The 24154-nt window shown below is 51.3% G+C and overlaps 2 protein-coding genes across 6 annotated transcripts; one reads left to right on the top strand and one right to left on the bottom strand.

The window, feature by feature from the left end:
* Positions 1 to 10: 10 nt before the first annotated feature.
* ABI3 (ABI family, member 3) lies at positions 11 to 12641 on the bottom strand. 2 transcript variants are annotated; one of them, XM_011959898.1, is made up of 8 exons: positions 12027 to 12641; positions 6214 to 6381; positions 5010 to 5186; positions 3298 to 3383; positions 2972 to 3067; positions 2588 to 2745; positions 1010 to 1144; positions 11 to 668 (listed from the first exon to the last, which is right to left on the bottom strand). In XM_011959898.1, exons 1-8 carry the CDS (start codon positions 12141 to 12143, stop codon positions 505 to 507), a joined length of 1101 nt encoding a protein of 366 aa, XP_011815288.1. In that variant the 5' UTR covers positions 12144 to 12641; the 3' UTR covers positions 11 to 504. The 2 variants fall into 2 exon arrangements, with proteins under 2 accessions (XP_011815288.1, XP_011815290.1); XM_011959900.1 differs by having other exon boundaries at positions 6232 to 6381.
* GNGT2 (guanine nucleotide binding protein (G protein), gamma transducing activity polypeptide 2) lies at positions 12294 to 16643 on the top strand. 4 transcript variants are annotated; one of them, XM_011959903.1, is made up of 4 exons: positions 12294 to 12424; positions 13915 to 14024; positions 15432 to 15537; positions 15994 to 16643. In XM_011959903.1, the coding sequence occupies exons 3-4, from the start codon at positions 15454 to 15456 to the stop codon at positions 16117 to 16119; spliced, it is 210 nt and encodes a 69-aa protein (XP_011815293.1). In that variant the 5' UTR covers positions 12294 to 12424; positions 13915 to 14024; positions 15432 to 15453; the 3' UTR covers positions 16120 to 16643. The 4 variants fall into 4 exon arrangements, with proteins under 4 accessions (XP_011815293.1, XP_011815294.1, XP_011815291.1 ...); XM_011959904.1 differs by lacking the exon at positions 12294 to 12424 and adding an exon at positions 13472 to 13517; XM_011959901.1 differs by lacking the exon at positions 12294 to 12424 and adding an exon at positions 13472 to 13625.
* The last annotated feature ends 7511 nt before the right edge of the window (positions 16644 to 24154 follow it).

The following is a 24154-nucleotide window of genomic DNA, read 5'->3' as shown; positions in this document are numbered from 1 at the left end:
ACACAGCCAGCAATGGGCAAAAGAACAAGTTGCAGTCAATGGCTGCAGAGGGATGTCTGGGGTCCAGTGTGGGCTGCACTTTGTGGGTACTGAGGGAATGGGAAGATGCTGCTTCTGGGGCAGCTGGTGGGTTGAAGGTTGGGGGCTGTAATTAGCAGCAGCCTTAGAATTGGGATGCCTTTCAATCCCTCCTGGCCCCTTATCTCCATGGGGCAGTCACAGGACGTCATCCATTTTATTCAAAGTTGGGACTTGCAGCAGGAGACTCTGCCCTGCATGGAGTAGGGGACCTCTGTTGACAAACTTCTTGGTTTCCAGCTCTTCCCCATCTGCAACAGGCCTCTGGGTAAGTTCTCTCTCCCCAGGACCCCTTGCCTCCACGATGGGAGGAGGGAGCCCAAGAGCTGGGCAGACCCAGTCCAGCCGTGACTGGAGCTGGTTTTGGCCTGGGGCTCATGAAACCCACTCAGTGCAGACATCAGCTGCCCAGAGAGCCCTGGGCTGTCAGCAGCTGGGCTCCACATAGTTCCCGGGGAAGAATCCGGTCCCCTCTGAGCTGATGCCCTCGCACCAGCCATCGGAGTAGCGGCGAGTGACACAGATGACAGTGCCCTCAGAGAAGGAGAGCTCATTGTCCTTCTGGCCGGTGTATGGGTACAGTGTCACCACTGCAGGGCAAGAGAAGAGGGTGCTGTGAGATATGCCTCTTGCTCTCTCCCCCCTCACCCCCACCACCATGGGGATGCAGGGTCTCAAGTACTAGACTCTAGAGACCATCTTGAGGGGCTTCCAAGCCTTCAGGACCCCTCCCCAGCTTAGTTAATATTTAATACCAAGCCAGCTGCCCTCTCCCCAGTTCTGTTCTGAACTCAGTTCGTCAGAAAAATTGTGTGGGGAGCCCGGGGGATAGATTCACACCTTTGCAGAGGGAGAAGAATGGGGGTCAGGGCAACAGAGGCAGAAGCTGGGAAGTGGGATCTGGTGCCCCTCAGTCCCAGAAGTCAGGTACCTTTCTCCAAGTATGAGGCAGGCACCCAGCTGGGCTCATCAGGCCCAAAGCCTGGTGGGGGTGGAGGCAGCCCCAATTCATCTCCATCCAGAGGTGGAGGAGGAGGCAGGTCCAGTGGCAGGGGCAGCTCTTCTTCTTGGGGGAAAAGCAGAAAGTCTGTAAGTGTGGCACAGGAAGCTCCTTCAGCGTGTCAGGGATCTGCTCGAGAGCTGGGCCCCAGAATCCACCCATCTCAGCCAGGCGTGTTGGGAGGCCAGGGTGGGCAGATCACCTGAGGTCAGGAGTTCGAGACCAGCCTGGCCAACATGTGAAACCCCGTCTCTACTAAAAATACAAAAATTAGCTGGACGTAGTGGCACATGCCTGTAATTCCAACTACTCAGGAGACTGAGGCAGAAGGATGGCTTAACCGAGGAGGTGGAGGTTGCAGTGAGCTGAGATCTTGCCAATGCACTCTATCCAACCTGGATGACAGAGTGAGACTCCATCTCAAAAGAAAAGAAAATAAAAAGAATGCACCCAGCTCATGCAATCTTCCTCCAGCCCTCTCCTGTCCTGGTCTTCCCACAGTGCTGCTAGCACATAGTAAGTGCTCAGTAAACCCTGAAAGATCCAGCAGTAGAGGACAGTCAGACTCTACCTCTTATTAGCTGGGTGGCTCTTGGGCAAGTCACTGAACCTCAGCTTCAGTGGCTTCATCTATTAAGGAAGAGTGCTAAAGACCCTCTCATGATTAAGTTTATTTTGTTTTGTTTTATTTTATTTTATTGGGAGGGAATCTCGCTCTGTCACCCAGATTGGAGTGCAGTGGGGTGATCTCAGCTCACTGCAGCCTCTGCCTCCTGGGTTCAAGTGATCCTCCTGCCTCAGCCTCCTGAGTAGCTGGAATTACAGGCATGCGCCACCAGCCAGGCTAATTTTTGTATTTTTAGCCGTGTTGGCCAGGTTGGTCTCAAACTCTTGACCTCAAGTGATCTACCCTCCACAGCCCCCCAAAGTGCTGGAATTACGGCCGTTAGCCACCCCGTCTGGCCCTTAGGATTAAGTTTATTATTATTATTTTTGAGACAGAGTTTCACTCTTGTTGCCCAGGCTGGAGTGCAATGGCCGGATCTCCACTCACCGCAACCTCTGCCTACCGGGTTCAAGTGATTCTCCTGCCTCTGCCTCCCAAGTAGCTGGAATTACACGCATGTGCCATCACGCCTGGCTAATTTTTAGTAGAGCCCAGGTTTCTCCATTTTGGTCAGGCTGGTCTCGAACTCCCGATCTCTGGTAATCTGCCCGCCTCGGCCTCCCAAAGTGCTGGGTTTACAGGCATGAGCCATTGCGCCCGGCCAGGATTAAGTTTAAATAAGAAAATGGATGAGAAGCTTCGAACACAGGGTCTCGTATACAGCAGGCGCTAAGTTATGTTAGTTAACTTCTTCCGCCTCCTTTCGCTCCCGTGCTGCGCTCCATGGAGGAGGCATTCACTGAGGCTGGCCGGGGCAGATCCAAGAGAGGTGGGCTGGGGAGTGGCAGGAGGCGGAAAAGCGACCCCACCGTTGGGAAGGAGAAGGGGGCGGAGCTCCTTACCCAGTGGGGGTGGGGACAACTCCTCTAGCGGGGGAGGCCGCTGGAACACCTCGACGGTTGCTGGTGGAGGAGGTGGGTCCAAGGAGTTGGGGAGAGGTGGGGCTGGAGGTGCTGCCTGCCCCTTGGGCATGGAGGCCCCACCGACACCTTCGGCGCTGCTGAACACCAGAGAAAGCGGGGCTCGGCCCGGTTGGCGACACGCCTTTCCTAATGCAGCATCCCCAGCTGGCCCCACCCCTCCAATCCTGAACCCAGCTCTGCACGTGTGACCCAGGACTAACTGGGTCCTTTCAAGCCCAGGAGTCACTATGACCACTGGCAGGAGGCCCCTCTCGAAAGCCACCTACCACCCCTCACCCTCCCACGCGGGCTTGTAGGTCTCACCCTGCCGAGGCCAGGGAAGAGGCGGAGGAGGCGGCGGAGAGTCTGCCGTCGGGCACAACCGGGAGGTGCACTGGCTCGGGAATCCGGGGTGGTCTCCTGGCGGGGGGCGGGGAGTAGGTATTAGGAGGAAGGAGGAAGGCTTCTGGCCAGCAGGGGTCGGGTGTGAGCAGGAAAGGCAGGTGGCCGAGGGGGAGGTTTGGCGCCAGGCATCCAGCATGACGGACTGAGCACCCGGGCGCCAGGGGTGGGTGGCGAGGCTTGGGGAGGAGAGTTTCAGGGTCGCACGGGGTAGGGCTAGGCTAGTTGGCGTCGCGGCGAGGTCTCACCCCAACGTGGCGGAGGCGGGTGTGGCAGGGACCTTGATGCTCTTTCGAGACAGGGTGCCTGTCCTTGACAGCTGCGTGCTGAGGTCCTGCGAGGGAGCAGGAGGTAGGGCTGACATTTGGGGTGAGAGGCCGCTCCCCGCCCTCATCCCCAAGAGGAAATGGAGGAGGGGCGGACGAGAACCGGGAGGGAGAGCCCTGCCCAGCATAGCCAGTTCCCACTTCCACTTCTCAGGCCCCTCTCCTACACTTCCCCCACCCTACCCCCTTGTCATTGCCTGGGTTCTGGGACTCAATTCTACCAAAGCCGACGGCCACTTCCTCTGCACAGCCACAGCGGGTTGAGTGGGCCCAGCACCCCTGTCCCTCCTCCAGACCATCTCAGAGCCCAGGAAGCTGAGGCCCTGGCTTAGTGGTCCCTAACTTTGATTGGGCTGAGGAGGCGGTGGGGAAAGGAGAGGACACATCACACTTAGAAGTGTCCCACTTGTCATTTTCGAAGATTTGTGGAATTGGCTTTGGGGAGTTAGGGCAGAGAGGAGCAGGACCCAGGCCACTTAGAGGGGATGCACAAATGACAGGGCGCACACCCACATGAAAGAGGGAACTGCTGTTACCAATGGGACTTCCCCAAGGGGTGGGGACAGTGTTACCTCATAGGCTTCACCAGGGGCAAGACGAAAGGGATTTGAGCTGAAGCACAAAGAATGTAAATTGGGCTGGGAGCGGTGGTTCACGCCTGTAATCCCAGCACTTTGGGTGGCTGAGGCAAGCAGATCACCTGAGTTCAGGAGTTCAAAACCAACCTGGCCAACATGGAGAAACTCCATCTCTACTAAAAATACAAAAAAAAAAAAAAATTAGCCGGGCATGGTGGCGGGCACCTGTAATCCCAGTTACTCAGGAGGCTGAGGCAGGAGAATCACTTGAATCCAGGAGGTGGAGGTTGCAGTGAGCCAAGATCGTGCCATTGCAATCCAACCTGGACAAGAGTGAAACTCCATCTCAAAAACAAAGAATATAAGTTGGACAACAGAGACCTTACTGGTGGGGAGGAGGCCTGGTGGTTGAAGGGGAGAGTATAGTTTCCCCTTTAAGGGGGGCTGATAAGTTCAGGATATCAAGGGGTTCATTTCAATACAGAAATGTCAAGGTGTGGAGACAGGAATTGAAGACAGGACGGGTGTGAGTGCGTGCCCTCTCCAACCTCGCAGAAGGACATGGGCTGAGAAGACGCCAGCGCCATGCTCCCCTCTCTTCACCAAGTCCCCTTTGTGTGGCTGCATCCCCGCTTCTTCTCACCAAAGCAGCTGTGGGGTGACTGCTCAGTGCAGTGATCTCAAACCCCCAGACAGAGGAAGTTGCTGTTCTCATGTGGCTGGGAGCCATTCTCATGCACACCCTGACATCCTCCCTTCCCCCTCTTCCCCTTCCCACATGCCCGGTGCCCACAGGGGCGGGGCGGGGGGGCGAGGGGTGCTCAGGATCTCACACTCAGCAGATCCTCTGAGGATGGTACAGACCAGTTTTGGAGGGAGGGATTACAAAATCTAGGGAGAGGGAGAAGAACTCAGAGTGGTGGCTTCAGGGAGCGGGGAAAGAAAGGAGTGGCAAGTTGGGACAAAATGTGCAGGAGAACTGGGGGTCTGGAGGGAAAGGGGCCACAAGGCACGAGAGGGTGGGTTGGAGGGAAAGAAGAGGGTCCCTCTCTCTACCTTGATCCCATGGCCAATGTCGTCCAGGCAGCCAAAGTTGAGGGGTCTCCTGCAGTAGGGCGTGAGAGGGGGTAGGCTCTCTGGGGCAATGACCTTCTGGCCCGGGGGCAGCCGCTGGACAGTGGCTAAGGTGCCGATCTCCCTTCGGGCCACCTTCTCCATGTGCATGTTCACCATCTGCATGACAGGGTTCAAGGTGACAGAGAGGGGTGGTCTCTGTACACTGCCCTTCCCCCTAAGGAGGAAGAAGATAGAGACTCTGGGCTGGGGGTAGGGACCATGGGAGGCAAAGAGGTCTAGAAAAAGAAGGCCCTTCCCCTCCCCCCGCTCCCCCACCAGGCTACATAGCAATTGGGAAAAGTGGCAGGAAAGGATGAAGCCACTTTGGAGCAACTTCCTGGTGGAAAGAGAGTAAGGGTTATTATTAGCTGAGCAGGAACAGGAGGAAAAGAGAAAACACAACATCCCTGGGGATGCCGGGAAGAGACAAGCACTGGGCTGGCTTGGGAGCAGAGCGGGAGAACATGGAGGTGGCTTGATCAGCTTTGGGGGACAAATAAGTGAATTGACTTCCTCTCAGAATGTTCCGTGGAGAAAGCCTGCAGTTCAAAAGGGTGGGAACTCTGGTCTGCAGGGGGAGAGGAAAAGACACACCCCACCCACTGAACATGTTGGTGATGCACAGGCCAGGCTGAATGTGTGGCTGGGTCTGTGCATGTGCTTTATGGGGCAATTCCTCGGTCAAGGATCCAGGAAGGAAGGAGGGTGTGTGCGCTAGAACACTGTGGCGGGGTGGAGGGTGTATACTGTATGGTGTTGGCAGTGCTTCCAGGGCTGAAGATGACCTTGTCAAGCTAGCACCCTGGGTCTAGGATATTTATTAAGGCACTGCTTGTATTTAGATGCAAACAGGGTTCATTTGCTTCTTTCCCGTATATGCCGCTGCTCTGATTGGTAGATACCACTTTCTAATGTCCAGGATAGAATTCCAAGAAAGAAAAAGCTCTGCCTTTGGGGAATTTGTAGCATAGCCACAGAGATAAGGAGGTCCAAAAAGCTTGGAAAGTGCCAACCTTCTGCTGTAGAGTTGGGCATTTGGACATGGGGGAAAGCAGGAAGGAACTTTTGACGTAGAAAATGTCTGAGTCGGGCTGAAGAGTTGAGGCCTGACGCAAGATGCCTTCCCACGCCCCACGCCCCTTACCTGGCCCAGCGTGCTTACACGGGCTTCCACCTGCCGCAGGGCGGCCCCCTGCAGGTCCAACATGCGCAGTGTGTGCCCGGCCAGGTTGCCCACCTGGTAGGCCACACTGGCCAGTGCCTGGGTAGTGAAGGCCATGGTCTCCTCCAGCGCCTTCCTCTTGTCTGTGGCCTGAAATACACACAGCCCTGGCCTAAGGGCCAGCATCTTCCACTGGGTCCTTGGCTGGCTGGGGTGGGAAGGGAGAGGATTTAGGGAAAATAGGCGCTGGATTGGGACAGAGCTGCAACCCTTAGGTGTTTGAGGTGGCTCTCAGCAGAATTATGTTGTAGCAAGAGGGACTAGCTACAACATCACTTTAAATTCACTTTAAAAAAGTGAATCTGCAGCCTTGGGGAACAGATGCAAAGGGAGGGAAAGATACCCATTCTCAAATAGTCAAGCTGAGGACTCAGTACAGATGATGGTACGACCCTCCTGAAGACTTCAGTAACAGGCTGTCCTTTTAGGGGTTGGAGTGGGGGTGAATAGTAGAAAGGAAAGAGGAAGGCAACACTGGCTAGAGCAGACATTCTATTTTTTTTTTTTTCTGAGACAGAGTTTCGCTCTTGTTGCCCAGGCTGGAGTGCAGTGGTGTGATCTCGGCTCACCGCAACCTCCACCTTCCGGGTTCAAATGATTCTCCTGCCTCAGCCACCCAAGTAGTTGGGATTGTAGGCATGCACCACCATGCTCGGCTTATTTTGTATTTTTTTTTAAGTAGAGACAGGGTTTCTCCATGTTGATCAGGCTGGTGGTCTCAAATTCTCGACCTCAGGTGATTTGCCCGCCTCGGCCTCCCAAAGTGCTGGGATTACAGGCGTGAGCCACCACGCCCAGCCGACATTCTTAAACACAACAAACCACGTCAGGCGCAGTGGCTCACGCCTATAATCCCACTACTTTGGGAGGCCCAGGCAGGCAAATCACTTGAGGTCGTGAGTTCGAGACCAGCCTGGCTACAATGGCAAAACCTCGTCTCTACTAAAAATACAAAAATTAGCCAGGCATGGTGGTGCGTGCCTGTAATCCCAGCTACTCAGGAGGCTGAGGCCTAAGAATCACTTGAACCCAGGAGGCGGAGGTTGCAGTGAGCCAAAATCACATCACTTCTCTCCAGCCTGGGTGACAGAATGAGACCCTGTCTCAAAAACAAACCAAAAAAAAGCTTTCCATGTGACTCTTTGTTTAGCTCCAGTCTGCAGATTGGTGTTTGGGAACTCAAATAAGGAAACTGAGGCCCAGAACAGAGGGACTTTATTCATTCATTCCCTCTAATAGCTTTCTAATACCCTGAGGATAAAATTCAAGCTTCCAACTGTGGCCTATGTATAGCCCCTCCAGGTCTGGCTCCTGCCTTTCTCTTCATCACTCCCCCTCTCCCCTCCAGCCACATTGGCCATTGGGTTTCTGTTCCTGAACAAGCTGAACTGTTTCTGCCTCGGGGCCTTGACACATGCTGTACTTATTTTCAGAATCCTTATTAGCAGGCCTCAGTTTCCCAGAGACACCTTCCTTCACCACACTAAGGTTTCCCTCAGCCCACGCCTTCACTGCCTCTTTATCATATTTACCTTGTTCTCTTTTCTTCATGGCATTTAGCACTATCAAACATTATCTATGTATTTTTTTTTCATTACCCACCCTCCCTTAAATGGAAGTGTCATGAGAACAGGGAGCTTGTCTGTTTCATCCCATACCCCGTCATGGAATCACACCCAACACGCAGAAGATTCTTCATAAATATGCACTTGTGAGTTAATCAGCAGGTCGAATGGGATCCCAAACATTCTCTGGGCACATTGTCATTGTATTCTAGGCACTGTGCCAGGCACTGGCCAGGGTCACACTGCCAGTCAATGCAGGAGGGGTAAGCAGGCACTGGCTGAAGGCAAGAAGTTTTTTTGTTTGTTCGTTTGTTTTTTGAGATGGAGTTTCGCTCTTGTTGCCCAGGCTGGAGTGTAATGGCACGATCTCAGCTCACTGCAACCTCCGCCTCCCAGGTTCAAGCGATTCTCCTGCCTCAGCCTCGCGAGTAGCTGGGATTACAGGCATGCACCACCACACCCAGCTAATTTTTTGTATTTTTGGTAGAGATGGGGTTTCTCCATGTTGTTCAGGCTAATCTCAAACTCCCAACCTCAGGTGATCTGCCCACCTTGGCCTCCCAAAGTGCTGGGATTATAGGCGTGAGCCACCGTGCCCGGCCAAGAAATTTTTTTTGGTCCCAGATCAGGCAGTGGGGGCTAGGGCAAAACTTCTCTGGTCTTTTGGTTCCCCAGGCAGCTTCCTCATCTCTTGTTGGGTCATGGAGTTGCCATACTCTAGCCTGTACCTTTCTAACGCAGGTAGGGGGCAAGTCCAGGGTGAATCTGGGGTAGGGCCAGTGGGCCAACAGGCAAGGGTACACACTGGGGTCCCCTTGCTTGAGCCCTCAGGTGCCCCTCAGGGCCTGTCAATGGAGAGCAGACCTACAAACTCTCAGAGCAAGGTCTGAGAGACACCTGGGAGCCTCTGATGGAGCCTGAGCTAGAACCTCCCCAGAAGCCCATGCGGTGGCTCTCTCCTCCCTGTCTTTCTTTTCCAACAGCAGGAAAGAGATGCTCATTTGCATGTTTATTTACATCTCATCAGCGTATGCAACAAAACTTACATCTCCTCAGCATATGTCACCAAGAATCTTGAAAAGGCAAAGAAATCAACCCAGGATATTAAAACCAGACAGGATAGCGGTCTTGATTTAGTTCAGGACCTTCCTTTACCAAATGAGGAAACAGGCCCAGAACTGAGCAGTGACTACTCCTCCATCTCCACCCAGATTTCTTAGCTTGCCTGCCTTCTCCTGTACAGTTTCCTCCCCAAATTGACATGTGGAATTGTTGGCCCAAACAGGAAAAGTGTCTGCTTGGGCCCAGCTCTGGGCACCTGGAGCCTGAACACCTACTGACCCCTGGCTTTGCTCCTGGCCCAAAGTTAGGTCTGTGGGGACAAGCATCTGAGATCCATCTCTGCGGCTGAGTGCTTGTTCATCATGCAAATTACCCTGTCTGTAAAGTCAGTCAACCCTGGCGGAGAACTCTGCAGGTGACCCTGGTCTGCCTTCCCTAATTCCCCATGGGTTTCTTAGCATCTGGGTGGTGTGGGGAGAGAGGTGCTGCAGATGGGGATGGAGGGTAGGGGAATCAGACCTTAGGTAACAGCAGTTCTGAGATCCAGAACCTTCCTGGGCATTTGCCTAGACAAAGATCCTCAGAAAGGCCAGGAAAGGTAAGAGGTTGTGTGTTCTAGTAGTTATTGTTCTGCATGAAAGAAGCAGGAATCCAAGGATTCCAAGTTGGGTCAAGGTTTCTCACACCCCACCTATTTTTGCAAGGACAGCTTCTCCTCCCTAGAACTGATTCTTATTATCCATCCTTCCAAGGAATGATAATGATGATGATAGTCATGGTAAGAGCTGCCATTTAGCCTGCTCTTCTGAAGGGGCTGGCACTAGGCTAAATGCTTTGATACATTTTTATATTGAGCCCATGGAACCACCCCTGAAGGCAGGCACGAGAATCAGAGGAGGAACTTGCCACAGTTCCTATAGTTGGTAGGTGGCAGAGCTGGAAACTGGACTTAGGTCTTTGTGACCCCAAATTGTGTGTGAACACTGTGTGCAAATGAGAGCCCTGCAGAAGCTCTTTGAGGTGTGCAGAAGTTATGGAAGGAATGGAAAGGACTGCTTGGATCCTTGTCCATAGAGGGGACATGCCTTTCTGTGCTAGGAGAATGTGCTGGTTTGCAAGCCTCATTCTGTCTCATCTGCAGGTGGTCATTCAACATCTACACAGACCGAAATGATACCCAGAGAAGCATTTTCAGTTAGTGGCATAGGGAGTGGGCTCTGGAATCAGATTTCTGGGTTTGAATTCAGGCTCTGACACTAGCTAGGAGACCTCTGAGAAAGTGACTTAACCTTTCCAAACCTCAGCTTCCTCATTGTGAAGTAAGAATGGGACTCGCCTCACTGGGCTTCAGATGAGGATGAAGGGAGGCCACGCTGGTAACATGCCTGGCCCAAAGGAAGGGTCCAGAGCGTTTCAACTGCTGTCATCACTGACTCTCTTAATCTGCCATTTCCCATGAGCCCTTGTTCCTCATTTATTTCTTTTTTCAACATTCTTACTATGCTACGAGGTCTCTATGCCTGTTCTCATAGTTCGATTAGTACAGGTTAGAAAAATAAAGTTTTGCCCAAGGGATAACAAGGTTAGCCTGCAGCTCTTCAGGGAGCAGAGGAAACCGGGTACAGAGAGTGCAAATAAACTGTCGTAAAGTCACATAGCATGTAGGGAGGCAGAAAGATGGAGAGGAAAGGGCTTGGCGTCAGGAGTCAGGTAAGCCCAAATGGGGTGGCTTACGCCTGTAATCCCAGAACTTTGGGAGGCCAAGGTGGGCAGATCACTTGAGGCCAGGAGTTCAAGATCAGCCTGGGCTACATATCGAGACAAAACAAAATAAAAAAAACTTAGCCAGGCATGGTGGCATGAGCCTGTAGTCCCAGCTACTCAGAAGGCTGAGGTGGGAGGATTGCTTGAGCCTAGGAGTTCAAGACTGCAGTGAAGCTATGTGAGCTACAATCAAGCCACAGCACTCCAGCCTGAGCGACAGAGGAGACCCTGTCTCAAAAACAAAACAAAACAAAACAAAAAAACTAGCCGGGCATGGTGGCTCACTCCTGTAATCCCAGAACTTTGGGAAGCCGAGGCGGGTGGATCACCTGAGGTGTCAGGAGTTCAAGACCAGCCTGACCAACATGGCAAAACCCTGTCTCTACTAAAAATATAAAATCAGCCAGGCATGGTGGTGCATGCCTGTAATTCCAGCTACTCAGGAGGCTGAGGCAGGAGAATCTCTTGAACCCAGAAGGCGGAGGTTGTAGTGAGTCGAGATCGAGCCATTGCACTCCAGCCTGGGCAACAAGAGCAAAAATAAAGGAATGCCTGGCTCTGCTGTTTGGAGCGGTGCGGCCTTGGACAAGTCACCTCACCTCCCTGAACTACTGTTTCCACATGTATAAAATAGGAATTATAATACGTGTCTCACAAGGTAGTTGTACAGATTAATGAAATAACAGAAGTGATTTCCATCATGGCTAAGTTGCCTTGCCTCTCCTCCCTGAATCCAGGAATCTATGCTCTCAGCCCCAGGACAACCATACAATTTAAAAACTGTTCTACAATGCCACCTCCCTATCTTTTGCTAGTAGCCTGCTCCCAGCAGTCATGTGGGCCATCCCCCTCCCTCTGCATGAGATCCCCTCTCTTTAGCCCAGCCTACTCTGCCTTATCCCCACTCTCCTTTCCCAAACTCAGGATCCATCTCAGGTTCACTGTGCTGGTTGGGAAGTTCTTCTGAAGCCTCACCCAGAGCCGGCCTGGAAATAGAATGATTGCTAGCATCTGTGTGAGGACAGAGGCTTTGGGTCTCTGGATGGACCTGGGGGGACTCAGAAGGATGAACCTGCAGTGACGCCTGAGAATAGGATGGAATCGCACTGTCTGTCCCAGACATCTCTGAGGCGAGACAGAAAGGGCACAGTGGGGGCTTGGGTAGTATAGGGTCAGGGTTAAGTATTGGGGTCTGGGATGAAGCTGAAGTCTGGAGTGGGAGGATTTCTCAGCCAAGGCCCAAGACAAGCACTGTCAGGATGGCTCCCAGGGCCCCGCTTGGGGCTGGGCTCAGGGTCCCCCTTCTGGGGGCTGGGGTGTGAGTCCTCCGCCCGCTCTACCTACCTGCACATAGTTGTCCTCGCAGTAGTCAGCAACCCGCAGCAGGGCACTGTGGTTGCCCCTCAGAGCCTCCCGGCCCGTGGGGATCTCAAACTCCTGCAGCTGCTGTAGCTCCGCCATCACCCCCAGCCTCTGTCTGGCTCCCCAGGGAGCCCGCTCGTTTTGAGTCTCACCCTGCCCTTGATTGGTTGCTCTGCCTTCCCTCCCTCTTACTGCTTTTGGTTTCCTCTGTGTGAGACCCAAACCTGCTTGCAAAGGGCAGGCATGCTCATTCCGGGACAAGAGGAAGTCAGTCCTGCTCCCCGAGCCTGTGCCTCTCTGTCCCCTGCCCAGAGGAAGGGGGAAGCCAGGGGCCCATTTGGGGGCCCAGCCCCCAATCCCACCCAGCAGAGGAAGCCAAGGTCGGGGCAGCTGTGATTGCTCCCTGGTCCTGGAGAGGAAACTGGTCGGTGGGGGGATGGGGTGGGAGACTGGGGAGGAAGGGGGCTGGCCTGCTATAGGGGGTGGAGGTGGATTTTCCACTCATGGAAGGCGGGAGGAAAGGGCAGAGGGTGGGGGCTTCCTTGGGAAGCTCGGGGATGAGTCACCAAGGGACAGGGGAGTGGAGGGTGGATAGGATATGGAGACTGGTCATATCGGAGAGGACTGTGGGACGGCAGCACAGCAAAAATAGAAAACAGCCGATATGGCAGCAAGAGGGGTCAGGGTTGGACACCGGGAAGACACGACCAGAGAGGTCCCAGAGGGGTGTTAGCAAGCCTGCGAAGGGTTGCGTGTGATGAAGATCTGCCCTACATGCTCTGTGCTGATGAAGGCAGGACAAGATGAAATTGACCCAGTGTAATGTGAGGAACTCAGATTAGACAACAGGAAGGACTTGGATTTGAGAAGCACCAGGTTCAAATTCCAGATCAACTTATTGATTTTAGGAAGCAGCGGTGGACAGAGCACTGAGCCTGCCTAGGAGGTATGGGCTGTAGTTCATGCATTAACAGGACAGTTGGACCAGGCGACCTCCAGGATCCTGTCCTGATTTCAAACTCTTTGAGCTCCCAGCTGAGAGTTGGACTGGGTCCTGGAGCAGGGAAGTTAGGATGGACCGCGGGCCTCCTCTCTGCCCCTCCTACCACCAAGCCTGTCATCCTAGAGACAGGAGAATAAGAGGACCTCCCACCGACCATATTGGTCCCTTAACTTTTGCTCCTTCAGCGGGTCCCTTGTCATTGGATGGGTGTCAGCCAGAGCAGGAGCTCAATGTCTGTTAAATGGCATAGCCCTTGGGTGGTCCTGGGGGGAGAGCAAGGAAAAAAACAGGATGTGGGTCCTGTGCTCAGGAACCCACATTCAGGACTCAGAGGGAGGTGTGGCAGCAAAGAAGCTTGAACAGAGGCATTAGAGGTGGCCATGCCCCAAGTACTGAGTGGCACAGCATGGTGAGCAAGTACATATTTATTGAATGAGTGGATGAAGAGTGAGCTAGCAGAACTTTGTAAGGTGAAATAGTGGGGATCCAATGGGTGCACAAGGCACCTTGCTTAGGGAGGTTAGGGGCTGGTCTAGGACTGCCGCAGGAGGAAGGACAGCCTCAGAGCATGCTCAGAGGTGGGAAGGGAAGGAGGAGAAAGCAAGCAAAGGGGGGTAGGTGGGGCTGCAATGTGGAGGTGGGGAAATAGAAGTGCTGCAGGCTCTAAGCTAGTGAGGTCACCAAAAGAGTGAGGCTAACACAGGGGCAAGGTGGTGAAAAGGTGGCTTCTGTTTTCAAGTTTGTTTTTGTGGGGAGAATGTCTGTCTCTCTGCTCTGCGGCAGTGAGAGCTTGAAGGCTCAGGCGGGTGATGGGCTTAGAACTTTGAGCCTATGATCAGCTTAGGCATCAGAGATTTTGGTTTCCAGGCCATCTGCTTTATCTGAAGATTTTCAGCTGATGAAGAACTAGGAGGCTCAAACACTATCTTACCTAAGTCCAGGACAAGTGACTTGGAAAGCGTGCTCTTCTGTGGCAGGTGAGAGGTGCTGAGGTTGCACTGGGCTGGGATCTACTCTTAGTATTACTGGGGCTAGGCACCAGGCAGGCCTTCCTGATAACCCTGCAGTGATAATAATAACAATAGCATTATTAGTGATAATAAGTGTATTAAGTGTTCATTATGTGCCAGGTAGTATATTATAATATTTTGTAGACATGATTTTCTTAGTACCCACAATAACTGCATGTGGTAGGTTTTTTTAATACCCATCTGCAGCTGGGGAAACTAATACTCAAAGAGGTTGAGTGACTTCCCTAAGGCCACACTAAGGAAGCAGTAAGAAAGCAGCAGAGCTGGGATCAGAGTTGGAGTCTGGCAAGCTCCAGACCCCCTTGTCTCTCTTTTTTTTTTTTTTTTTTTTTTTTGAGACAGAGTCTCACTCTTGTTGCCTAAGCTGGAGTGCAGTGGTGTCATCTTGGCTCACTGCAACCTCCATCTTCTGGGTTCAAGCAATTCTCCTGCCTCAGCCTCCTGAGTAGCTGGGATTGCAGGTGCCCACCACCACGCCTGCCTGTTTGTTGTGTTTTTAGTAGAGATGGGGTTTCACCATGTTGGCGAGGCTGGTCTCAAACCTTCGACCTCAGATGATCCGCCTGTCTTGGCCCCCCAAAGTGCTGGGATTACAGGCACGAGCCACTGCACCTGGGATCTTTTTTTATTTTTTGAGACAGTTGCACTGTGTCACCCAGGCTGGAGTGCAGTGGCATGATCTCAGCTCACTGCAACCTTTGCCTCCTGGGTTCAAGAGATTCTCGTACCTCAGCCTTCTGAGTAGCTGGGATTACAGGCACTCACCACCAACCCTGGCTAATTTTTCTATCTTTTGTAGAGATGAGGTTTCGCCATGTTGGCCAGGCTGATCTTTAACTCCTGGGCTCAAGCGATCCTGCCACCTCGGCCTCTCAAAGCGCTGGGATTATAGGGGTGAGCCACCATGCCTGGCCAAGACCCTCTTCTCTTGAACATTATTGTATACTCTCCCTTGCTGGACTTGGAGAGAAAGAGGAAAACTCTGAGTCACTATATGAAACAATAATATTGCTTCCCAGATCTTCCTCTCCGAAAGAAGCTCCTTCTTCTTTCTTCTCTGTTTCCTCTGTAGACAGACAGACAGATGGCTCTGTAGACAGACAAGCCAGATTTCCTTTGTAGACAGTCTATCCAAAGGCAAAAATTGTCCCTTTCCCATCAGACTGGGAGCTTCCTCCCCTCCTGAGCCCAGACTCTTGAAGAGGCAGGGCGTGCAAGGATGGAGTGATTATCTGTTGAATGATGAGGGGCCTGAACTGAGGGATATGGCAGGGGAGATGCTAGAAGTTGAGGTGTGAAGGGAGCTGGAAGAGCTGATGAGATTTATGATCCTGGCTGCTGAATCCTTTCCAGGATCAGGTCTGTCTAGGGCAGGATGGCCCAGGATCTCAGCGAGAAGGATCTGTTGAAGATGGAGGTGGAGCAGCTAAAGAAGGAAGTGAAAAACACAAGAATTCCGGTGAGCCTCCTCGCCCCATCCCTGCTCTTCCCTTCCTGTTCCTGATGAGCCCCGGGAAGGAGGAAGTGACCAGAAAGGGTGGTGGGACTGTTCCAGGGCCGCAGAAGCAGCAGGAGGTACCTCTGGGATGGCGTAGGATGCAGAGAAAGGCTGGGGTTGACTCTGTGAAGGTACCAGCCTCCCTCAGCACAAGAGAGAGCCTCAGGGCCTTGGAGAGCTCAGCGTGTCCAGCCCTGTGTCTGGGCTGGCTCTGGCCAAGCAGCCCATGAAGGTCAGGGTCAGTGTTGTGGGTCAGATCAAGGAACTCACACCCCCAAACACCTGTCTGTCCCCTGTGTCTTTCTCCTCTTTGGCCTCTGTCTCTGCCCTGCCCAGAAGCCTGTTTTTCCAGCACTGACCAAATCATGGATCCAGAGAAAGTAACAAGGACCTAAAACATTTTTTGTGTTCTCACAGATTTCCAAAGCGGGAAAGGAAATCAAGGAGTATGTGGAGGCCCAAGCAGGAAACGACCCTTTTCTCAAAGGGATCCCTGAGGACAAGAATCCCTTCAAAGAGAAAGGCGGCTGTCTGATAAGCTGATGGCACGGAGCCCTGCCCTGAGTATCTGTCCCTCTTCAGCCGAGCCCAAGTCTCCTAGACCCCCAGTGAGCCAATGAAGTGTCACCTTCTCTTCATCACAGAATGAGTAAAGATCCCTGAACAAATGCATTGTGAACCCATTCCCCACCCCCACTTTCCACTCTTTTCTCCCATTATTTCCTCCATCTGCTGGGTCTCTGCTGACTTTGCTGGGAACACTCTGAGGACAGTGTGGCTGGCCAAGTGGTTGGCCCCAGGGGTGGTGGGGTGTGAGGAGTCTGCGATACCACGAGACCCCAGAGGGCAGTCCTTAGGAAGCATTTACACCACCTTAGAACCCCTCCGTCTTTTCCCTCCACTCTCTTCCTAGGAAAAAAGCATTTCCACACCAGATTAGTTTGGGCTGGGGGCCAGGGTTGGGGCGGTCCTGTCCCCCCATATCATATCCTACCCTGTGATCCTGTTCCTAGTCATTTAGATCACCCCAGATGGCCTGATGACAACAGGAGTTTGTGAAGTTATGATTTCATGATTTATTTAATATTGTCGAGTAGTCTATTAGTGCTGTGCACTATGGATGGAAGAGTAAGCAAGACGAACATGGCTCCTATTTTCATGGAATTTAGTGGAGAAGACATGAAACAATTTACAATTAAGTCCATAAACGCTACAATGGGGAGAGTCAAGGGCCGTGTAGGAACACACAGCAGAAAGACATTCAGGGCAATGAGCAATGTCAATGTAAATGTCGTCGAGGGGCGCAGAATGGGGGCTGGAAAAGCATGAGGCTAGAGAAGGAGATTGGGGTCAAGTTTTGAAGGACCTTTCGGTGAACTCAGTTAGGAACTTTGTTCTTCATCCTAAGGGCAATAGGAAGCCTAGGAAGGTATTTAAGCAGATTCTAGTTAGCAGAAGGGAGGCTGGATCCTGCAAAGGACTGGGAATGTAGTGATGGATCAGACCAATTCCTGGGCCTTGCTGGCACGGAAAGGACTAAAGGAGCTGCAGACAAACCAGCACTCGTGATACAATGAGCTCAGTGCAACATCAGAGAGGTCTGCAAGGGATATGATGGAATCCCATAGGAGGGCTACCTAATCTTGCTGAAGGGGTGTGTTGAGTCCTTGGAAGAAAGACAGGAAAGGCCTTTAGAAGGAGGTGATATCTCGAGCTGAGTTCTAAAGGGTTAAGTTGTCAATAGGTGGATGGATGGCACTTCTGGTGGGCCAGTATAAACAGAGGCATGATATGAGAAAGGACCATGGTTTGAATGGGAGCACCAATCAGGTTGGAGTGGGAACGTCAAGAGGTCTAGATTCTTAGGATCTGTGCTAGAGAGGGCTTGGAGGTGACTCGTGGGGTCTGGCTTGCTGAACTAAACAAACTTATTTGCTGGGAGTGACTTGGTAATGTTAGAAGGAAATTTGCTTTTCTGGTAGGGAGGGTGACAAAGTCTTGCTGTATTGCTCAGGTTGGAGTGCAGGGGCACAATCATGGCTCACTGCAGCTTCTGCCTCCTGGGTTCAAGCAATCCTCCCACCCCAGCCTCCCAAGTAGCTGGGACTACAGGTGTGTGCCACCACGTTTGGCTACTTTTTAAATTTTTTTGTAGGGACAGGGTCTCACTATATTGCACAGGCTGATCTTGAACTCCTGGCCTCAAGCAATCCTCCTGCCTCGGTCTCCCAAAGTGCTGAGATTATAGGCGTGAGCTACCAAGCTTGGCTGGAAATTTGCTTTTGACAAGATTGAACAGGGAAAGAGTGAAGGCAGAGAGGCAGTTAAAGAGGTGATTTTTCCATCAGAGGTGAGGTGAGGAAGACCTGAATTAGGGCAGTGGCAGTGTCTTGGGGGCAGTAGGTAAGTTGATGAGTTCTTTGGGAAATAAGTTTTCAGATCTTGACATTTCTTTGAGTTATGAGTGAAGGAGAATGAGTTGTCAAGGATGGCATCCAAGTTTCTGGCTTGTAGGGTTTACTAGACAGAAATGAAAGCAAGTCTCTGAAAATAAACCTAATCTAATAGTCATCCTACATACTACAGCTGCAGCCTCCCTTCCCCAGCTGGTCACAGCCCAGATACCAAGGGTGAGGTCACAGGGCCTCTGTGGTCAAAATCCAGGATCTCTAATTCCCAATTCCATCCTGACTCCATCTCACCATTCTGCAAGCTGGTGTCAATTCAACCACTCTCCATACAGTCTGCTCAAGAGAAGGAAAAGATGAGGAATGAGAAAGAGAAAACATTAAAGACAGTAATTCTTCCTTCAAAAAAACAGGGAAAGGTAAATATTCCACAGGGCTCCAACAGTAAGGAAGGGAAAAAAGATGGGAGCGCCAGTCATGTGGCCATCGGCCATGTGGCTACAGCTTCCTTCTTCCACCTGCCCAGTCCTTATTCTCCTGTCTTCAGGCAGGCTCTCACTGGTTGGGGTTCTGGATCCAGAGCGGCAACTCTAATCTCTATTCCTGAGGCTCTTGAACCCTTGGTGGGACTCTGATTACAGTAGCAGTTTCTTCAGCCCACCATTCCACAGGGCACAATGTGCCCCAGGTGTTCTCTTGTTCCTCCTGTACCTTTTCTGGCCACCACAGGGTATGGTAACAATCACAGAACTCCCTGAGTCTCAGGGTCAGTCATCAGCCTGACACTCTGACCCCCTTTTCTGTCTCTTCCTAATGCCATAGGGAGCCTCAAATGGCAGGGTAGAAATCTCAGCTTATAAAGGGATTATGACATTGTGCCCTGTGGCTTCCTTCCTTCCCTCCCTCCTTCTCTCTCTTTCTCTTTCTCTTTCTTTCTTTCATTCTCTTTCTTTCTTTCTCTTGCTTTCTTTCTCTCTCTTTTTCTTTCCTTCCTTCCTTCCTTGTTTCTTTCTTTTTCTTTTTTTCTTCTTTTTTTCTGAGACAGAGTTTTGCTCTTGTTGCCCAGGCTGGTGTACAATGGCCTGATCTTGGCTCACTGCAACCTCCACCTCCCGGGTTCAAGTGATTCTCCTGCCTCAGTCTTCCCAAGTAGTTGGGATAACAGGCATGCACCACCATGCCCGGCTAATTTTGTATTTTTAGTAGAGATGGGGTTTCTCCATGTTGGTCAGGCTGGTCTCGAACTCCCGACTTCAGGTGATCTGACTGCCTTGGCCTCCCAAAGTGCTGGGATTACAGGTGTGCGCCACTGCGCCCAGTGGGTAGCATTCCTTTCTTGCGTGCCCAGACCTTCACACTGTTGATTAGGAGGACAAGAATGATCATTCTGAGAGTGGGTCATTGATGCTATCTGAGCCTTCCTTTCCCTCCTCTAGCCTAGAGATCCTTGAGTTTTTTAGCCATGAAGGGAAAACACTGTAAGTTGTTTCTGGTTTCATTCACAGCACAGCCAGCAACCTTTCTGACACCACTTAGTCTTTGCAGAGTGGTGTCCACCTACCTGGTACCACCCTGGGTCTTTGCTAGAACAGCCTATCACTCTGTAAAGCCACTTGCTTCTAGATAACAGACACGTGGTGAGATCAGCAAATCCTGTTGACATTAGCCCCAACCTTATTTCTTTTTGTTTCTTTGGTAGTTTTATTTTGAAGAATTTTAGATTTACAGAGGAGTTGCCAAGTTAGTACTGAGCGTTCCCTTAACCCAGGTTCCCCTAATGTTAACATCTTCATAACCATGGTACTTTTAAAATTAAAAATTAGCATTTGTGTAACACTGTTAGCTGAACTCCAGACTTTATTTGGATTTTCCTAGCTTTTTCACTAATGCCATTTTTCTGTTACAGGACCCACATTGCATTTAATGCCTTACTTCTTTTGCTGGGAAGAGCTTCTTGGTTGGAGCTAGCCTGGTCTAGGACACCATAGCTGCCTAGAAGACATCCCACGAGTCCGTAGATGGTGGTGTTGGCAGGGAATGCAAACTCAATTCCTGAATAAGTGCCTATTCCAGTGAGGACAATTCTGTGTCCCTTCCATTGACCTGCCACCAGAGAACTGGATGGTTGCCTTGAGGTCTGGTACTATATGAGGGGCTCAGGGTTTCACCGTTGCCAGCTCATTGGGCAGTAATGGAGCTACATTGGCCTTGATGAAGAGAAGTCCATGCTGTTCTACCCAGGCATAGCCTCTATTCCTGCTTCTCTGTCTGCTTTGTTTCATGAGCTCTAGACAGCCCCTTGGTCCCTGTCTATGGCTTGTGAAAAGTCTCTTTTGCAGGGAGCCTTCTGGTAAACCTGTTTGTGACATGGATTTTCAGTTTCCAGGTTCACCCAAAGAGGTCCAGCCACAAAGCTCTCCCCAGATCCCCAGATCTCCTTGTCTTCAATTCACTTATACTCCAAGATCTTGATCATCTGAATCAAACCTTAATTGCTTCCCAAGAATCAGAGAGGAAGAAATTCCTTTCTCTGCTGACTTTCAGGGCTACCCTCAGAACGTCAGTTTCCACAGAAAGGAGAATCACTCTGATCCAGCCACCCGAAGTGATTAGGAACTGAATTGGGGAGGAAGGGTAAAAATGGAGAGGAGATGAACTGGAGAGGTGGTGAAGAAGTAGAATTTTCAGGACCTAGAGATTGATTGAATGTTGGAAGGATGGAGAAGAAATTATCAAGGATGACTTCTGGTTTCCTCTGTGGATGACTAGGTGAATGGTGGTGTCACCAGTTGAAAAGCCCTCCCCACCAGGTGATCCCACGTGACTCCATAGGCTTCTCCTCCTCCCTTTGCACACCTGTTGAGGATCACTGAGAGGTAGTAGCTGATACAACAAAAGTGGGTGAGATTGACCAAGAGGACTGTGTGGATTGAGAGAAGGAGGGTCAAGAATAGAGTTTGGAGGAACTCCAGAAACTCAGGCTGGGGTGGGTAAAGAGGAGTGTGAAGAAGACCAAGCACAGAGGGTCAGACGTGTGAGGTTGTTGGCAGAAACCACATAATTGAGATTCCAATGGTCCTGAGCAGTAAAAGGATGCCAAGCCAGGAAAAGGGAGTAAGCGAAAGGGAATGCTCTTGGACGCCTTGATTTCCTGGTCAAGTAACATGGAACTGAATCATTCTCAAGTTTCCAGTTCTGTATCACCCTCCTTCCACACTGCACCAGAGACTCCCAGGATGGGATTCCTCGGCCTTACAAGGCGGGGAGGGGGAACAGCGGACTGGCTAATGTGGCCTCAGCTCCTGGAGCTGGCAGCAGCTAGAAATCCTTCTTAGTAGGTTAGACAGCCCCACCCCACCCACCCTTGTGCCTTCTGGATCTTACCCATGAAGCCAGCAAGGAGTGAGGTGGGGACAGGGATTACCCCACCATGACCTTAGTACCTCTGGAAAAGTAAGTCACAGCCTCTTGCCTCCGAACACCACCGCCCCCGCCGCCCACACACAATTCCCTACTTGACCTTGAGGCCTGGGGACAGAACCAGCTTTATAGGCATTCGACCTCTACTGTCACACAGGGTCTCCTGCTTAGAAGGGCGCATGCTAGATTTAACACTCTGCTGTCCTCATCTTGAAATTCTTAATAATTTTTTAACAAGACCTACACATTTTCATTTTACACTGGGCTCCACACATTCTATGGCTGGTCCTGTGTAGGGAGACAGAGGCCCTGGTCTGTGGAAGAGGTAGGATATTCATGCAGGGGCAGAGTTGCAGGCAGGGTTTGAATTAAGCACCAAAAATATCTTGCTCCCTGCCCTCCTCTCCCTCCTCCCTCATTTCTGACAGAAGCTGGGGTAGGAGAGGGGCAGGGAGGTGACTTTGGAGTAGTTACTCATCGTCCCCTTAGCCCCTCTGATTTTCTTATTCTCTACCAGACCACGGAAATGGGAGAGGTGGGGGACTCATCGCCTGCAGCAACAGAACTGAGGAAACAGGGACCAGGGAAGCCGGGAGAGGAGAGAGAAGGAAGAAGAACCATGTACGAACGGCCTTGCCGCTCCCCTGCTCCCCCCCACCGGCAGCCCATTTAATCACACTAATTCCTAAGCAAGCTAATTCCTGATGGAGCCACCCTCTAAAGCTCTCACATGTTCATCTGTTTATCGCTTTACTGCCTCTGCCTGGTCCTCAGTTAAAGCTTGGTCACCTTTTACCCTGATGATTCCACAGTCTCCTGCGAAACTCCCCACCTTCCTAGCCCGGCTGCAGCCCACTCTGCCCTCGGCTGCTAGTGGGTTCTCTGCAGCTCCCTTGCTTAAGCCCCTTCTTCACTCTCCACCTCCTGTGAGACCAAATCTAGACTCCTGGGCACTAAAGCCACCAAGGCCCTTCCACATGAGGGGCCCTTATACCTCTGGGGCCTCAGCTCTGCCTCCTACTCACCCCCAACCCCTATCCTGGCCCCCTGGGCTCCACGCATCAATATGGAGCTTCTTTTCTTCCTTGACCAGTTTATGCAGGGCTTGAAACATCCCCCCGCCTGCTGCCGCTTCTTCATCTAGCTAATCCGGATAGTAAGTCACAACTAGGTTTAAACATCACTTTAAGCTTTCTCTGGCTTCTTGAGTCCCTAGAGACTTTGTGACTGAATGAAGAAGTAATGAAAAATTAGGGAGTTCAAAATTCAAGAGGTGTAAAAGGGTACAGTGAACAGTCTCTCCCTCCTTTTCTCTCTCTGGTTTCATTCCTGGAGAAATCAATGTTCCAGTTTCTCGTGCAGCCTTGCAGAGATATTTTATGCACACACAAGCCATATAAATGTTCTCCCCTTTTTACACAAATGGTAGCACTCCCATGCTATTCTGAGCTTTCGTCTGGATTTCTTTTTATACCTTACCTACACCTGTATTTCACTTACATTTCATCCACATATACTCCTGAGCCTTGCTTTTCATTTTACACTGTACTTTAGTCTTTGATTTGTTGGTCAAGATTTCAAACTCCTTGAGGGCATGGAGCAGGTCTTTTTGTTTGTTTGTTTGTTTGTTGAGATAGTCTCACTCTGTCGCCCAGGCTGGAGTGCCGTGGCATGACCTCAGCTCACTGCAACGTCCGCCTCCCGGGTTCAAGCAATTCTCCTGCCTCAGCCTCCTGAGTAGCTGGGATTATAGGCATGCACCACCACACCCAGCTAATTTTTGTATTTTTAATAGTGATGGGGTTTCACCATGTTGGCCAGGCTGTTCTCAAACTCCTGACCTCAAGTGATCCATCGACCTTGGCCTCCCAAAGAGCTGGGATAACAGGCGTGAGCCACTGCGCCCAGCTAAGCCTTTTTTAAATTTTGTATTTCTAGCACCAAGAGCATGATAGGTGTTAAAAGACTATGTGTGGGCCAGGTGCAGTGGCTCACACTCGCAATCCCAGCACTTTCGGAGGCCAGGGCTGGCAGATCACTTAAGCCCAGGAGCTCAAGACCAGCCTGGGCAACATGGCAAAATCCTATCTCTACAAAAAATACAAAAATTAGCCGGATGTGGTGGCACATGCCTGTGGTCCCAGCTACTTGGGAGGCTGAGGTGGGAGGGTCGCTTGAACCCAGGTGGTCAAGGCTGCAGTGAGCTGTGATCATATCACTACACTCCAGCCTGGGCATTGGAGTGAGATCCTGTCTCAAAAAAAAAAACAAAAAAAAGACTATGTATTTTGTAACTTATAGGCTTACACAGGACACAGTGGTCTGCACCTGTAGTCCTAGCTGCTCAGGAGGCTGAGGCAGGAGGATCACCTGAACCCAGAAATTTGGGGCTACAGTGTGCTATGCCCTGGGCCCCTTCACCAGAATAAAACCATTGGAAGAGGCTTTCAGACTGCTGTGAGGAGAAAGAGAGGTTCTTCCTACGCTACTAGGCATAGAAAGAGATGGAAATGTAAAGGAGGTCTCAGAGAAGCTGGAGCTAGGAGAAGGCCAGCTGGGATGGTAGTGAGTGTCTAAGTGTTTTACCAACTATGGGTTCTAGAATCAAGTTAGTAGATTGTGACCAGTTTAAAAAAGATAAACTACATAGAAAATATCAGAGGCTGGGTGTGGTGGCTCATGCCTGTAATCCCAGCACTTTGGGAGACCGAGACAGATGGATCACCTGAGGTCAGGAGTTCGAGACCAGC

Source organism: Colobus angolensis, unplaced genomic scaffold, assembly GCF_000951035.1.
Source record: "Colobus angolensis palliatus isolate OR3802 unplaced genomic scaffold, Cang.pa_1.0 Scaffold50, whole genome shotgun sequence".
NCBI classification, from domain to species: domain Eukaryota; kingdom Metazoa; phylum Chordata; class Mammalia; order Primates; family Cercopithecidae; genus Colobus; species Colobus angolensis.
Note: the sequence above shows the minus strand (reverse complement) of the source record. Positions and strands in the feature narration are given on the sequence as shown.